Raw genomic sequence first — 15,112 nt, 5'->3', positions numbered from 1 at the left:
CAAAGTGGTAGCGGAAAAATATTTTTGTCACGTTAGGAAGGAAAACACTAACATCCATTAAAGGGGGTTTTACATCCAACCAAAGAGACAAAGAGGAGTAGGAAGCCTTAACATACATGGAAGGGGTTTTATTCAACTCCGCAAAAATTTGAATTTGGAGGCAACATTAGGACGGAAAACCTTAACATCCATTTAAGGGGGCTTTACATCCAACCTAAGAGACAAGGAGTGGGAAGCCTTAACATCCATTGAAGGGGGCTTTATTCCACTCCGCAAAAATTTGAATTTGGAGGTAACATTAGGAAGGAAAACCTTAACATCCATTTAAGGGGGCTTTACATCCAACCAAAGAGGCAAAGAGGAGTAGGAAGCCTTAATATCCATTGAAGGGGGTCTCATACCGATCCTCGGATATTTGCAATTTGAAGGAATCATAAGCCTTAACATCCATTGAAGGGGGCCTCACACCGATCCTCTGGAATTTGAAATTTGAAGGAATTGGAAGCCTTAACATCCATTGAAGGGGGTCTCACACCAATCCTCGGGATATTGAAATTTGAAGTTTGTGAAAATTTTATGGGAAGTTTGTGGGATTTAAGAGAATTGTGAAAAATGTATGTGGGAAATTATGCAGTGCAGAATTTTGTTGAGATGTCTTGGCAGAGATTTGCAGTGTTGACATTGAATTTTATGAAATTTTATGTGGTATTTGTGAAAATTTATGCAGTGTGGAGAGTGTCAGTAGAAGTTTATGAAGTGCGGAGAAACTATACCTGCTCGGACAACCGCCGGGGACATTACATCCGAACTAGATCTAGTTAAGAAATGACAACCATCAAGGAAATTACGCCAAATTCCCAGAAAATGTCAGTCACACTGGGAAAGAATGTCGGAGACTTAAATCAATCTCAATAAACGATCAAAGAAAATGTCCATGCGATAAGAGATGTGGTTCCGTAGAACCAGCTAAGCGTCATTCACACGAGCAATAGGACCTAGAGTTCCTGTGGTAGGAAACTTCGGGCCAAGAGAAATGACGTTGGTGATAGGTTGAGCAGGCTTAAGATGACTAGGTCGAAATTTGAAGTGATGCTCAAAATTTTGATTTTTATTGTTTTGCTTATTTGGTTCGGTGTTGTGTTTCATTTCATTCCGATGTTGAGATTTGTTTGACCTTGAATTTTATTTTGTTGCATTTATTTTAAGATTTGGACCCAGTTTTAGACAGAAGCGGCATTCGTGTTTCTAAGAACAAAGTTTTGTTTTTAAAATGTCGGAATGCATAGTATTTCTTGAGGTACTATCCATTGACTGGAGGCATGTGTAAAAATAACACATTCTTTAAAGTACTATTGGAATTGTATTATTTCAAGTACACATAAAGGTGTGCCACTTCTAAGGACGTCACAGCTCGAGAGGCTGCAACCTTGTACCGTTGTTGTAGTTGATATCGTCATTTTTTTATCACTGATTTGTGTAAAGATTGTCCACGTTGTTCTGAGGAATCGTTTTGACGTTCTTCAATTGTTGTCAGGGTTGAGTCTTCTGGGCATTGAAAGATATTACTTCAATGTAGAATTTTCCATTAATTTGCTAATAACATAACCATTTACTTTTAATTCTTTCTTTCTGAACTTAAGTAGATTTCAAAATTTTGATCGTGTGATCAAAATATTTTTCACTTATCAAAGATATTTATGAGTCAATTAATAACCAACCAAAAGATTTGAGATCAATGAACCTTTTTCTGAGTATAATATCAGAAGAATTTCCTTAAGAAAACATTTCAAGTCTCATTAATAAACATTTCAATAGACACCAATTTTTGATTGTACATTCACCTCAAGCTTCTTCTCAGGGAGACTTTTCTTTTTGCTTTGATTTCCTTTTTTTTATATCATTTTCCCTTATTTTGTTGAGAATTACTATATCTGGTAGAATAAGATTTAAAGATTTTGAATGTCTGAATTGAGACACCAATTTTTGATTTTATGCTCACCTCAAGCTTCTTCTCAGGGGACTTTCACTTTTTTTTTTTGCTCCGTTTGCCGCTCCGTTTGCCTTCTGAGAATTTTCTGAGAATTACTATATCTGGTGGAACGTATGTTAAAGATTTTGAAATTCCAAACTCCTCCGACTAACAATCCTTAAATATTTTTCAAGACGAATTCTGGGATATTATAACTCGTTTGAAAGTCAGGACCCTGTCATGTTGCAGGAAATTAAAAAACTCGTGATATCGCAAGTCAATTACTCGTATTTCAACCACACCATCTTATTTTGAAATCAATTTAGGACCCAGTCTGAATTCTTTAAAGTGGATGACTCAGTTATTAGGGCATTAATTTCATTCTCTCCTAAAGTCATAGTTTCTTTCACAATGCTGGAATTTTTTATCTTTGATTACTCCTTTCTTGATTGTCCTGTTAACGAACTTTGAATATTTTGTTAACTGTGCTTTCCACACATTGAACAGTTCTGAAAAACAAGTTCTTTCTTTTATTGCGGTGTGAGGGAAGAGACAGAAAAATATTGATATCACTAACATCTCTTTCGACAACAAAAGTAGTACAATAGTGATCAAGATACAATATATCATTTGTCAGCTGCATCGGAGTCAAATGGAACACTAGGCTCAACCGAAATCATATTGATAGAACCTTTTTCAGGTTCTTTTGGGTTCTTTTAAAAAATTCTTCCGGGATCACTATGCTTCCATTATTGAAGTTCTCCTCAAGCTAATCTTTAAAAGTGAAACAATTTTTTATAGTGTGTCCAATCAGCCTGTGATATGGGCAGTACATCGGATGATCTTTTTCATCAACTTCGTCTGGTTTCTTCGGTTCAGGGAGCTTGAACTCAGGGTTACGATTCTTTATATTCGGAGGTTTCCCCCAATCTGTTTGATAAGACCTCTGCTAAAATGACAACTGACCATTATGCCGAGGACGTTGGTAGATCTGTCGAGACTGTTCAACTTGTATCTGCAACGTTCGCTTGCCCCTATTGATTTAATTAAGGAAGCATGAAATACTTCTCAGTGCATCCTAGTGTCTAGTGTCTTGATCAGTTTGTGAATCAGGCTCCAGTGACACGTTTCATTATTCATTTAAAAATTAGGTGGATGAATGCTCATCCAGGGTGTGCTCCTAAAATCTATGAAGCCTGTGCTGAGAATTAGGTGGAGGTACTCTCATTAGGTGGATCGGCTCTCACTTAGGGTGTACTCCTAAAATCTAGGAAATCTATGCTGAGAATTAGGTGGCTGAACTCTCACCTAGGGTGCACTCCTAAAATCGAGGAAGCCTATGCTGAGAATTAGGTGGGTGAGCTCTCACCTAGGGTGTGCTCCTAAAATCTAGAAAGACTATGTTGAGAATTAGGTGGGTGAGCTCTCACCTAGGGTGTGCTCCTAAAATCTAGGAAGACTATGCTTTAACTTGTGCTTAAAGTTAACTTGTGCTTAAAGTGCTTTAACTTGTGCTTAAAGTGATTCAAGGTATTTCACCCTCACTTAAGTGTTTTCCAAATAATTAAATCAGAAACTCCCACTTTTGGACTTAACCATTTAAAAATAAATAAAACAAAAGGAGGCCGAACCACTTCTAAAACTAATAAAGCCAAAGCGGGGGAAAAACAAGTGAATCAGCCTAAAAAAAACGTTTATCTAAAAAAAAAATTTAATTCCTTTAATATTGTAATTAAATCAGCCCTCAAGAGGAGCGTTTAAATCTACTCCAAGACAATGTTTTGAGCGGCTCAAAATAACAACTTTTAAAGTTTTCAAATCAACATGTAAATCAGTGCTTAAATGATGCCCAAAACCTGACTGGGGTCAACCCAAAAGGAAAAAAAAACACTTTAAAGTACTCCAAATCAACACTTTTAAAAGCTTCAAGCACCACATTTAAAATGTTCCAAACAACAATTTTAAAATTCCTCAAATAGCTCTCATGTAAGCCCAAAACATAAATTTTAAATGTTACAAAATTAGCTAGGAAAACTAGCCCAAAACAGTGACAATCTCCCTAAAAAAAAAGGTATATTTAAAGCTCCAAAAACTGCAGCGAAACCAGTCTTAACCCGTCCCAAAATAACCCCTAAACATCACTTAAATTGCCTCAAACAGTTTTTTTTTTTTTAAATGTACCCAAACAACACTTGTAGAAACTCCAAAAACAGTGAAATCGAAGAGTCAAAACAGTGTTATTTAGTGCTTCCAAGCAGCAATAATATGATTTGAATACGACAACATTTAACTCTTCCCAACAGCAGAAATACAGGACAAACAAAATAGCATTTTATTTTTCTAAGACAACAAGTTTATAAAACTTAAAACAACATCTATGTCATTCCGAAAGTTTCAATTCAACAAGTAGACATACAAATACTGAAGCTTATGTGTTTTTGTAAAAGATAGGTAAATGCATTGTTTTGTTGCAACATAAAATATTTGAGTGCTATGCATACTCATTTGAAAGTTTGAGGCAAGAGACACGTAAAAATACATGAATTGAGTGGATGCGTATGCAAATCTTCCTAACTCCTAGATGGCATGTATTGTATAAATAAAATGAGCAGTATAGGAACAAAACAAGAATTCGTTACCCAGTTACTGCAATCGCTAAGGTTCAGTATTCCAAAGCTTTTCAGAAGCTCTAGGGAGTTTTGTGTTCCTCCTACGTCCAATGCGGGCAAGGGAGGGTCAGATGAGTGAGGCGAGCGACTTTGACGCGGACGAGAGGTGAGCGGGGCTTCGGCGCTGAGAAAGGAGGGAGTTCGGTCGAGCACGAGTCCCGTCGCACTGAGGAGAAGCGAGCAGAAGCTTCTATCGGGAGCCGCGATCGATTCGCAAAAGAGCAGGACTGCGGAGGAAGCTTCTGTCGCGCAAGGAACAAGTGAGGGATTTCATGTGGGAGCAGACTTCGGAACAAGGAGGAGAAGTTGCGAGTGAGGGAGGCGAGCAGAGCTTTTTCGAACAGTTGTTCGATCGGGGGAGGAGAAGCAAGCGGGGTCTGCGGGGGAGGAGCAGAGCTTCTTCGGTTTCAAACAGTTGTTCGGTCGGGGGAGGAGAAACAAGCGGGGTCTGCGGGGGAAGAGCAGAGCTTCTTCGGTGCTTCGAGCGCTTCGATCGGTGGAAGAAGAGGAGACGGGGTCGAGCGGGGGGTTTCGTTCGATGCTGCGGGAGAAGGAGCAAGCGGGGATTTCATTCGCTACGGAGGAAGGATACGAGCCGAACTTCGATGCAGAGAGGCGAGACCAGGCGAGCTTCGATGCAGAGAGGCGAGACCAGTCGAGCTTCGATGCCGAGAGGCGAGACAAGGCGAGCTCCTCAGCGATGGGAAGAAAACGGGATCTTTGTATTACGCCCCTTCGATTAAGACGTTACGCCGGACGTCGGGAATTAAATGGATTCCGTTGATTGAGAAATTCCGTTGATTGAGAAATTCAAATGGAAAGCTCATAACACCTAATTAAAGTGAGATTGGGCGGACTTTCTTTTGAAATTCGAAATTTAAGATTTAAAATTGTTTAATCCTTGCTCAGCCTGAATCAAACCCAAGTTAAATCTAGGTTGAGCCCGGACCTGCGCCCTGCTAACGTGCATCGATTTTCGTGTTAGTCGCTCGCGCTAAAACATAGCAATATGGGTGTCCCTCTTAGCTAAAGTCGACGTCCTGGACGCATCCGTGCGGTCCGTTTCGTCATCTGGGGTCGTCCGGACGAGTTCGCCGACGGGTGAGTCGATTCAAGTCAAAGTCGTGTGTGGTGCAGTGAGTGCGTGAATTGCGGCGTTCACGAGTAATCGAGTTACAAAGAGTTCACCTAAGGCTGTTTAATCCTATAGGAACTCATTTTCGGGCTCTCTACATGTTGATCTTTAGCCCTTGCAACTGGAAGTTGAGTGCTTGGAACCACACATGCGAGTTCTTCACAAAAATGAGTCAAGAAGTAGCTTGAAGTTCTACGGGAGGTGGGCTCCATTGCTAGTCCGCTAGGATGGTCAATAAGAACTCTTAAAGCTAGATCCTAGGTTCTAAGAGTAGGAGACTAAGGCCTCACTAAAAATGAGGTCTAACAATCTCATATTAAGATTATTTAAGAATGAGGCGATGATTACTTCAAGCAACAATTTTGCTAGTAATACATTTTCTCTTAAAATTCTGGGTGCTGACATTCACAATAAGAAAATCCAAATGGGCAGGACTTGTGAAGTTTAGCCAATAATGATACTTAGTTGAGGTTATTAGCCGTAGCTCTCTGAAAGGGTATCATATAAGTGCATGTGCTGATGCTCTGGTTCATTTGATTCAATCTTATTTTAAAATATTTTAGGATATCTTAATTCTAATATCAAGTTATAATGAATTATGATTTTGCTGTTTATAATGTATGCCCCTTAAATTTTTGACAATCTAAGGGTAAGAATGGCTTGTGTAGTGACAGACAAGAGTGTGAAAATGAGTTTTTTCAGATCCGGGTAGAATGATTTGAAATAAAAAGTTGCCTGAGATTGTTTTCTACAAAAATTAGTTTCTATGGGCTAATTGATGGTCAATAATTATCTAGTGTTACAATATTTTCTTTACTTTCTTTTATCCACTCTGACTCCTCTACTATGACATCCTCTTGGATGTCATTGATGTAAGACTCATATAATTCATGAAGTGCTGCATTAATGTTACTAGGCTTAAGTGAACAATTCATTGAAGAATTAAATTGAGATAGTCAGCTACATGTTTTGGCTTAAATTTTTTAAATCTTTTCTTTTTAGCAAAGTTTTCTCAAAAAGTCTATCCGCTTTTCTATATTATTAGAAACATGTGTTCAATGATTTGATCTTTAAGGTTTCATCTATTACTATTGACACACCTCAGAATGTGGGTAGGGTGCAATTGATAGGCCTTATCTTTTTCAACGTGTTAGTGGACATATATGGAGGCTAGTTAACTTTTTTTAAAAAAAATAAAACATCTTTAATGTTAAAAATATGCTAACAATTATGTTAACAAGAAAATCAAGATGATATATATAAGTTTCAAGTTTCTAATAATTCTAAATAGATTATCAGCCCTAGTGAAGTGTTGCCGAGATGAGAATGATTAGGTGGATGAGTGGCTTTACACTTAGAGACAAAATGCGAAACAAATGTATCACTGAAATTTCATCAAGATGAAGTTTGGGCTCATGAAGAAGAGCTGAAGTTTGGGCTTATGAAGAAGAGCTGAAGGTTGGAAATGATGTTCAAAAGTGGAGAAAAGTAAACCAAGCTACATTAGGTGTTAGTGATGAAAGAAAAGAAGTGGCGTTGAATAGCAAGCATTCCTATTAAGGATGCCAAGAGTTTGATCATCAAGCTCTTAAATTAAATAAATAAACTCAAATATTTTGTAATTGCTAAATGATGATCTTTTTATTTAAATAAGTGGGCTATTTATAGTCATTATAATCATCCCTCAAAAGAGAAAATTGAAGATGTAGAGCTGAATATGAATGGCAATACTAATTGAAGACATTAATTTATCTTGATATGTTAATTGAAGGCATTAATTTATCTTATTATTTTATACAAATTCACCTATTTTTCCTTCATTGCGTAAATGCTTAAATTCAAAATTCAATGTTTCAAAACCTAGAGCTACTTGAGAAAAAATAACAGTTAAATGATCTAAAATTAAAGTATAAAATGGTCCTTTGGAGGATAAATATCGATTCTCCTGAATTATTTTGAGCTTTATGTCACACTCTGCCACCTTCAAAGAAATTGACAAGACAACTATTGGATGAAAGGTTCTAGAAAAGACCAGATGGAGGAGAGCAATCCATGTAACTTTAGAAGACTCTGTCGCATTTTAGAGAATATTAGAAGGAACAGCTCAAAAGATCTAGGGCTATGTATGTAGGAGAATAATGTACAATTATCTAGAAATTAAACTTTTCTAATTTAATCTAGAAGATTCTCTTAGTCTTGGAGGGGACTATAAATAGAATCCCTCTCCCTCACTTGAATTCATCAAAGGATCCCAAGCATTCAAGTATTATAATCTCACTTTCTTAGGGAAGTGTTTGTTTCTCCAATACTTCTCCTTACTTTTCTTCCTAGGGTGCTTTGTTCTTATACACCCAAGCGTTGTGAGAGTTGGACTGATTTAGTGCCAAGGAAGAGTGTTAAAACCGCACGAATGACTTGAGATAAGTTAAAACAAGACAATTGGTATCAAAGTATTGATTTGAAGGCATGTCAATAAGCATCAAAGAACATGTAATGGAGTCGGTAGCCTTTATTATGGAATCATCTCAACAAGGGAAAGGTCGTTAGAAGCAACGAAATCCAGCTGCATCCAAACCACATTATAAGTCCAAGGAGATCATGCACTACTCTGATTCACATCTTGCTCGGGTGGAGGAGGCAATGAATGACATGGAGGCCCAATAGAAGATCTTGGCCAAAAGGTTGATGGACTTGAGGAGGAGATCACAACCATTCAACGATAAGAGGCATGATGCTCCAACTGGAGTAGTCCTTAAGGGACCTAATGGCAAAGATGCAGGAAGACTTGATGGATGAGCTCCATGAGGTATGAAGAGCCCATGAAGAGGAGATGAGTGGCGTACGTGCTAGCTTGAAGGAGATGCGTGAAAACATTTTTCTATTCAAGTGGCCACTAGTGACATCCACCAACCATCATACCTTCGAAGTCAAGCGTATTGAAGTGCCAAAATCAAAGAGTTTTGGAGGAGCTCGCAACGCGAAGGAAGTGGACAATTTCCTATGATTACTTGACCAATACTTTGGAGCGATGGGGATTATGGTTGAAGAGATAAGAATGCAACTCTTTATCTTTCAGACATCGCTATATTGTGGTGAAGAAGAAGGTGTGGAGACATTGAGAAAGGTATGTGTATCATATCCACCTTTGATGACTTTAAAAGGAAGCTAAAGAGACAATTTTATCCTGAGACTGAGAAGGATGAGGCTAGTGCTCGATTACGAAGGCTCAATAAAACGGGTTCGATCCAAGAATGTATTAAGGAGTTTACTAGCCTGGTCCATGAAATTCCCAACATATCTGATAAGGTTGCTCTATTCAACTTTATGGATGGACTCCAACAGTGGGTGAAGACTGAGCGTAAGAGGCGTGAAGTTCAAGATCTCGTTGCCACCATCACTGTCGTGGAAAACTTAATTAGCTATTCAAAGGAGTGTACAATGCCAAGGGAAAAGAAGGGTAACTATGTCAAATGTGGGGAAGACAAGGATCAACACAAGGAAGAGACCTGTTGCGAATTGACCACATCCAAGACAAAAGTCAAGGGGAAGTCTAACAACACTAACAAAACTAAACCACCTAATAACTGCTTGCTTTGTGGAGGACTTCATTGGGCATGGGATTGCCCCCATAAGAAAGCTCTAAACTCTCTCCTTGCAAGCTATCAAGAGAAAGAAGGAAGCGATATGGCAACACAAGTGGGAGCAATGTAACTACTCAACGTGGTGCATTCCTCTCCAAAACCCAGGCAAAAGGATTTGTTTGTGGAGGTGATTTTAGGTGGGACATCAACTAAAGCAATGATAGATACGAGAGCTTCTTAGTACTTCATCTCTTTTGAAGAAGTGAAGAGGATGGGTCTGCAAATAACTGGAGGAGGGTGCTCCATCAAAACAGTCAACTCATCGGCTAGGTCAATCCATGGAGTGGCCAAAAGGGATGAAGACTTGTGTCGGAGATTGGTCAGGTACGCTGATTTTCTCCATCATTCCTATGAACGATTTCAAGTTAGTCCTTGGTCTAGAATTCTTGGACCAAGTGAGAGCATTCCCAATACCATTTGTCAATAATATATGCATCATGGAGGGTAACTAAGCTTTCCTAGTACCAACAACAAGAACTAGGAAGCAAGAAGCCAAAATGCTATTTTCCATTCAATTCATGAAGGGTATCCGACGAGAGGAGTGCTACTTGGATATTCTTCATGACTCTGATAAAGAATTGAAGCCCCGAGAAGACTTGGCAATGGAATTGGTGGCAATACTTGAGAATTATAAAGATGTTTCACCACCAGAATTACTCAAAGAAATACCATCAAGAAGGGAGATCGATCATCAGATTTGAGCTGGAGCAAGGGATTATGCCACCAGCAATGGGAGCTTGCCGCATGGAACCTCCAGAGCTGGCAGAGCTACACAAACAATTTAGGGAGTTGTTGGAGGCAAGATTCGGTCGACCATCTAAAGCCCCATATGGTGCTCTGGTTCTATTTCAGAAAAAGAAAGATGGTTTCCTCCGCATGTGCATAGACTACTGGGCCTTGAACAAAATTACTGTGAAGGAAAAATACCCAATTCCTCTTATCGCCGACCTTTTTAATCAGCTTGGGAGCTCAACCTATTTATCAGAATTGGATCTCCGCTTAGACTACTATCAAGTGGGGACAGCATAAGGGAATGAAGTGAAGACCAATTGTGTGACTAGCTATGGGTCGTTTGAATTTTTTGTTCTGTCTTTCAGGCTAACCAATGCTCACGGTCATACTAAGGCATATGAAGTGTAATCAATGAAGAGCAATCAATGAAGAGCCCGTACTTAGACTTCTTGGTCATACTAAGGCATATGAAGTGCACATTGATGCATCTGACTTCACTATTGGGGAGTACTCATGCGAGGTGGACATCCAATTGCCTATGAAAGCTGGAAACTTAATAAAACAAAGCGTCTCTACACAATCCAAGAAAAGGAGATGATGAATATCATACATTGTCTTAGGCATGGAGACACTATCTGCTCGGCTCTAAATTTGGGGGTCATGACAGGTAATATTGCCTCCAGCTACTTTCAACCCAGAAGAAGCCAAGTCCCAAACAGGCAAGATGACGAAATTTCTTGGCGAAATTTGATTACATCTTGTATAATCCAAGAAATGCCAATGTAGTAGCGGACGCACTAAGTCGAAAAGCCGAAATTGCAAGCATTTCACAAGTCTCTAGCTCCCTTATAAGCAGAATCAAGGAATGGTTGAACTTTGATCTACAAACCCAATGTATTATTGCTTTGGTGAAGGTAGGAAAAACCAAAAAGTTATGGATAGATGAAGATGTCATCTATACTAAAGGCCGACACATCTACATACCAAGGTTGGACAAGAAATGAGCTAATCAAAGAATGTCTTGACTCTTTATGGGCAGGACATCTAGGTATGAAGCGAACCTTAGCACTTCTAAAAAAAAATATTATTGACTAGAGATGAAGGATGGGATAAAAGAATAGGTTCGCACTTGTCTTATTTGCCAACAACATAGTGGTCCTTCAATAACCAGTGGAGTTGTTGGAACCACTAACTATCCTTCGAAGACCATGGGAGAGCTTCTCTATAGACTTCATCTCCAACTTGTCAAACTCAAATAGATTTGAAAGCATCCTAATCGTGGTGGATAGGTTCAACAAGTATGCAACATTCATCGCTGCTCCCACCGACTACATTGTCGAAAAGCTGGCTCTTTCTCTACAACGTGGTAATGCTATGGGGAATACCACAAAACATGATCAACGATCGAGATTCTCGATTCATGGGAGATTTTGGACTGAACTATTCAAGATGTTAGGGTCATATCTAAACTTTTTTACAAGTATTCATCCTCAAAGTGATGGACAAATCAAGAGGATCAATTCCCTCTTAGAGCTATATTTGCGTCACTGTGTGAATGTAAATCAACAAAATTAGACCAAATTGCTTGATGTGACACAATTTTCTTTCAATTTACAAACAAACAAAGCCACCAACAAGAGTTCTTTCGAGATAATTGTGGGACAATAACCCATGACTCCTGTCTCTCTTACAACCAACCATGAAGGAAAAGATCTTCAGCCTTCAAGTTTGCTTCAAGTTTGTCAGGTCCTGGAATGAGCAAAGGAGAGCTCGAGCGAAATTACACAAAGCCGCAAGGAGGATGAAGAAGTGGACAGACAAAAAGAGGAGGCATATCGAGTTTAAAGGAGATCTAGTCCTTGTAAAACTTCTACCCCAACAATTCTAAACATTTTGAAAGGTACATGAAGGGTTGACTCAATAATACGAAGGGCCTTTCGAGATAATGAAGCGAGTGGAAAAGGTCTCTTACAAGCTCAACATTCCACCAAAATTAAAGATACAACAAGACTTTCATGTAAGTATGTTGAAAGCTTATCATGAAGACATGGAAGACCCTTTAAGAGGGATTTCCAAGCGAGGTCTACAACTGTAATCACCTCCTTTGATAAGGAAATTGAAGAAATACCGGCAGACAGAGTGATTAGGCGACGATGGGTGCCAAACTACAAGGAGCATCTTATCAAGCGGAGATCATTGCCTGATAGCGAAGCTAGCTAGTAGCATGAAGACACACTATGACAATTCAAAAAAAAATCCAACAGTATCAGGAGAATGACGCAATGAGGGCATTGCGAACTTTAGTGCGGGAGAGTGTCACACTCAACCACCTTCAATAAAATTGGCAAGACAATCATGGGATGAAAGATTATAGAAAGACCAGATGGAGGAGAGCAATTCAAGAAACTCTAGAAGATTCCACCACATTATAGAGAATATTAGAAGGAAAAAATCCAAAGATCTAGGGCTATATATGTAAGAGAATGGTGTGGAACTATATAGAAACTAGACTTTTCTAATGTAATCTTGAAGATTACCTTAGACTTGAAGGGGAGTATATATAGGAATCCTTTGCCCTCATTTGAATCCAAAGTTCCCAACCATTCAAGTGTTGTAATCACTCTTTTTTATTGAATTGTTTTTTCTCCAATACTTCTCATTACTCTTCCTAAAGTGCTTTATGTTTACAAGCCCAAACATTGTGAGGGTTAGACAGATTTAGTGCTAAGGAAAAGCGCTAAAGCCATATGGGTGACTTGAGATAAGTTAATCCGTGACATTTAGCTTGAGAAATGAGAAATGATCTTTATGAGTGTTTACTTTCTCTCTTTTATCCACTGCCAGCAGCCCCCTAGGCTTCTTAAAAAGATGTTCCATATAGTACATGATGTTTTGCATTTCATTATGTATGAGACAATGACCCTTGCAACTTAGATGCAAAATTTGTTGCAGGCTCCATTATGGGATGCTATCTAGTTCACAAGATAGCAGCAAATGGGCAGGCATCCCTGGCATATCAATCAAACTCGTGGTTATTTGTCAGAATTAGCTTATAGCATGTTTCCTAATTTCGTCCATCTGACATTGTGTCATTCTTGCTGTTTGCTGCTGTAACTAAAATGTGGCTTCTTTCTTGAAACTTAAAATTGGTTGGATTTTCTATCAAAATGAAACTTAGACAACAGCATTTTTAATATTCGTGATTATTTATGAGCATGATGAGACTGCTTAAACATTTTACCTGATTATTTGTGTCATTCTTGCTGTTTGTCTCATAAAGAGTAAGAGAAATTTAAAAATCTCCCGTCGTTCTCTAAAATCTGGTGTTATGGTCACTCATAATGTTGCAATAAGATTTTGAAGCATGTCGTGCTGATTATTTTTCATGATCATCAGTATCACGCTTGTTCCTTTTGTAGTAACAAGATCTTCGCCTTCCTATTATGCTACTTGATGCGTAGATTCTAAATAAAATAAGTTGTATTAGTAAATTATAAATCTTATATCATCAAATGATATTTTGATTTTTTGTTGAATAAGAAATGTACTGTTGATATGCAGTTGTGGAGCTTAAGTCATGATGGAACTCTAATCAACCCCTCCTCTGGTTTGTGTGCAACCATGGAATCAGCGAAAGGCAAGGCATTTAATTGTCATTTGACTATCGTTTCCATCAATACGATAAGCCTGGAATTTCAGTGAACCAATAAACCAAATTAATATAAATGTGTGCAGATTCCGAAAATGCTGCAGGGGCCCGCTCTTGGATTGCCACTGGAGCAAGAGGTTAGTTATGTTTTTGTAGTGGCATTTACATACGTAATACTTGCGTAAGTACACGTCTAACACCTAACATTCATGTTTACTTGCATAAGGTTAGTTTTGTTTTTGTAGTGGCATTTACATACATACCACATAAAACTTATTTATTTACATATCTAAAGCCTAACATTCATATTTACATGCATACCACTCAAATTCGTAACAAGACAAAAATGTCACCATAATTATCTTTTTAAAAGTGAACTATACATTTTCATGCATAGGGTTTTGACATGAAGGTGCCATGAATGTAAATATCAACCTTTGGGTGTTAGATATGTAAATACATAAGAATGTGTTATGTATGTAAATTTCCCTTTTTAAATTTAATCTTAATGACGTGATTTTGACCAACCTCTCGTCATATTCTACCTGCACTGCTTTTATTTTATTTTTTCATTTTTACTGGAAAGGATTAAAAAAAAATAATCTCATTTTGTGAAGACCCATCACCTAGCTTATGAATGTTTCCTTATTTAATATTCTATTTGACACAGGAGAAATATATCTGTCATTTTTCAATCTCAATCAAGGGAGCACAACAATATCTGCAAAGATAGGCGATTTGTCTAAGGTTCTTAGCAGCAGATTGCCCACAAACAGCTCATGCAACTGCCATGAGGTTTGGAGTGGGAAAGACTATAGTTTAATAGAAGGAACATTGTCAATTGCGGTCAATGGGCATGGCTGTGCCCTCTTTGTATTGAAATGCAGTGTTTGAAAAGTTTAGTTCCATACAGATAATGAGATCCTGGCACTGTAGCGAGGAATGCTTCCAATAATTTATTTTATTGTTGACACAATTTGGAGTTCAGTTCTGTGGGACAATTCAAATGGCCGCTCTTTACTTGTATTTTTAAGTGAATATTTCCTCATGCACAACTAAGTATATTCACTTAAGAAGTCAGATCTCCGATGCTCAATTTTGTTAATATGGGAGGAGGATTAATTTGTTGGATTGATAGTGAGGTTGAATGAATGATCTATGTTTATACTTCAGTAGCGTTAGCAATGCTGGACTTCATAGGATTTTTAAAGTAAGGAATAAATATTTGGGAATACTTGGGATTTCTAAATGTAGGATTTTATAAGGAATAAATATTTAACTCCTACTGGATAAGGACCCTTGATATTCAATGGGAAA

The 15,112-nt window shown here is 38.2% G+C and overlaps 1 protein-coding gene across 2 annotated transcripts in view; it reads left to right on the top strand.

Annotated features, from left to right (window-relative positions):
- LOC110033073 overlaps positions 1-14,802 on the top strand; it is a 34,182-nt gene extending 19,380 nt beyond the window's left edge. For both annotated transcript variants that reach the window (XM_020736934.1, XM_020736933.1), the window contains exons 12-14: positions 13,708-13,783; positions 13,882-13,932; positions 14,466-14,802. In XM_020736934.1, the coding sequence (XP_020592593.1) occupies positions 13,708-13,783; positions 13,882-13,932; positions 14,466-14,689 (351 nt within the window). In that variant the 3' untranslated portion in view covers positions 14,690-14,802. The remainder of the gene's footprint in view (positions 1-13,707; positions 13,784-13,881; positions 13,933-14,465) is intronic.
- Positions 14,803-15,112: the final 310 nt, after the last annotated feature.

This window comes from Phalaenopsis equestris, unplaced genomic scaffold, assembly GCF_001263595.1.
Source record: "Phalaenopsis equestris unplaced genomic scaffold, ASM126359v1 Scaffold001084, whole genome shotgun sequence".
NCBI lineage: Eukaryota > Viridiplantae > Streptophyta > Magnoliopsida > Asparagales > Orchidaceae > Phalaenopsis > Phalaenopsis equestris.
This window is presented reverse-complemented; position numbering and strand designations above follow the sequence as displayed.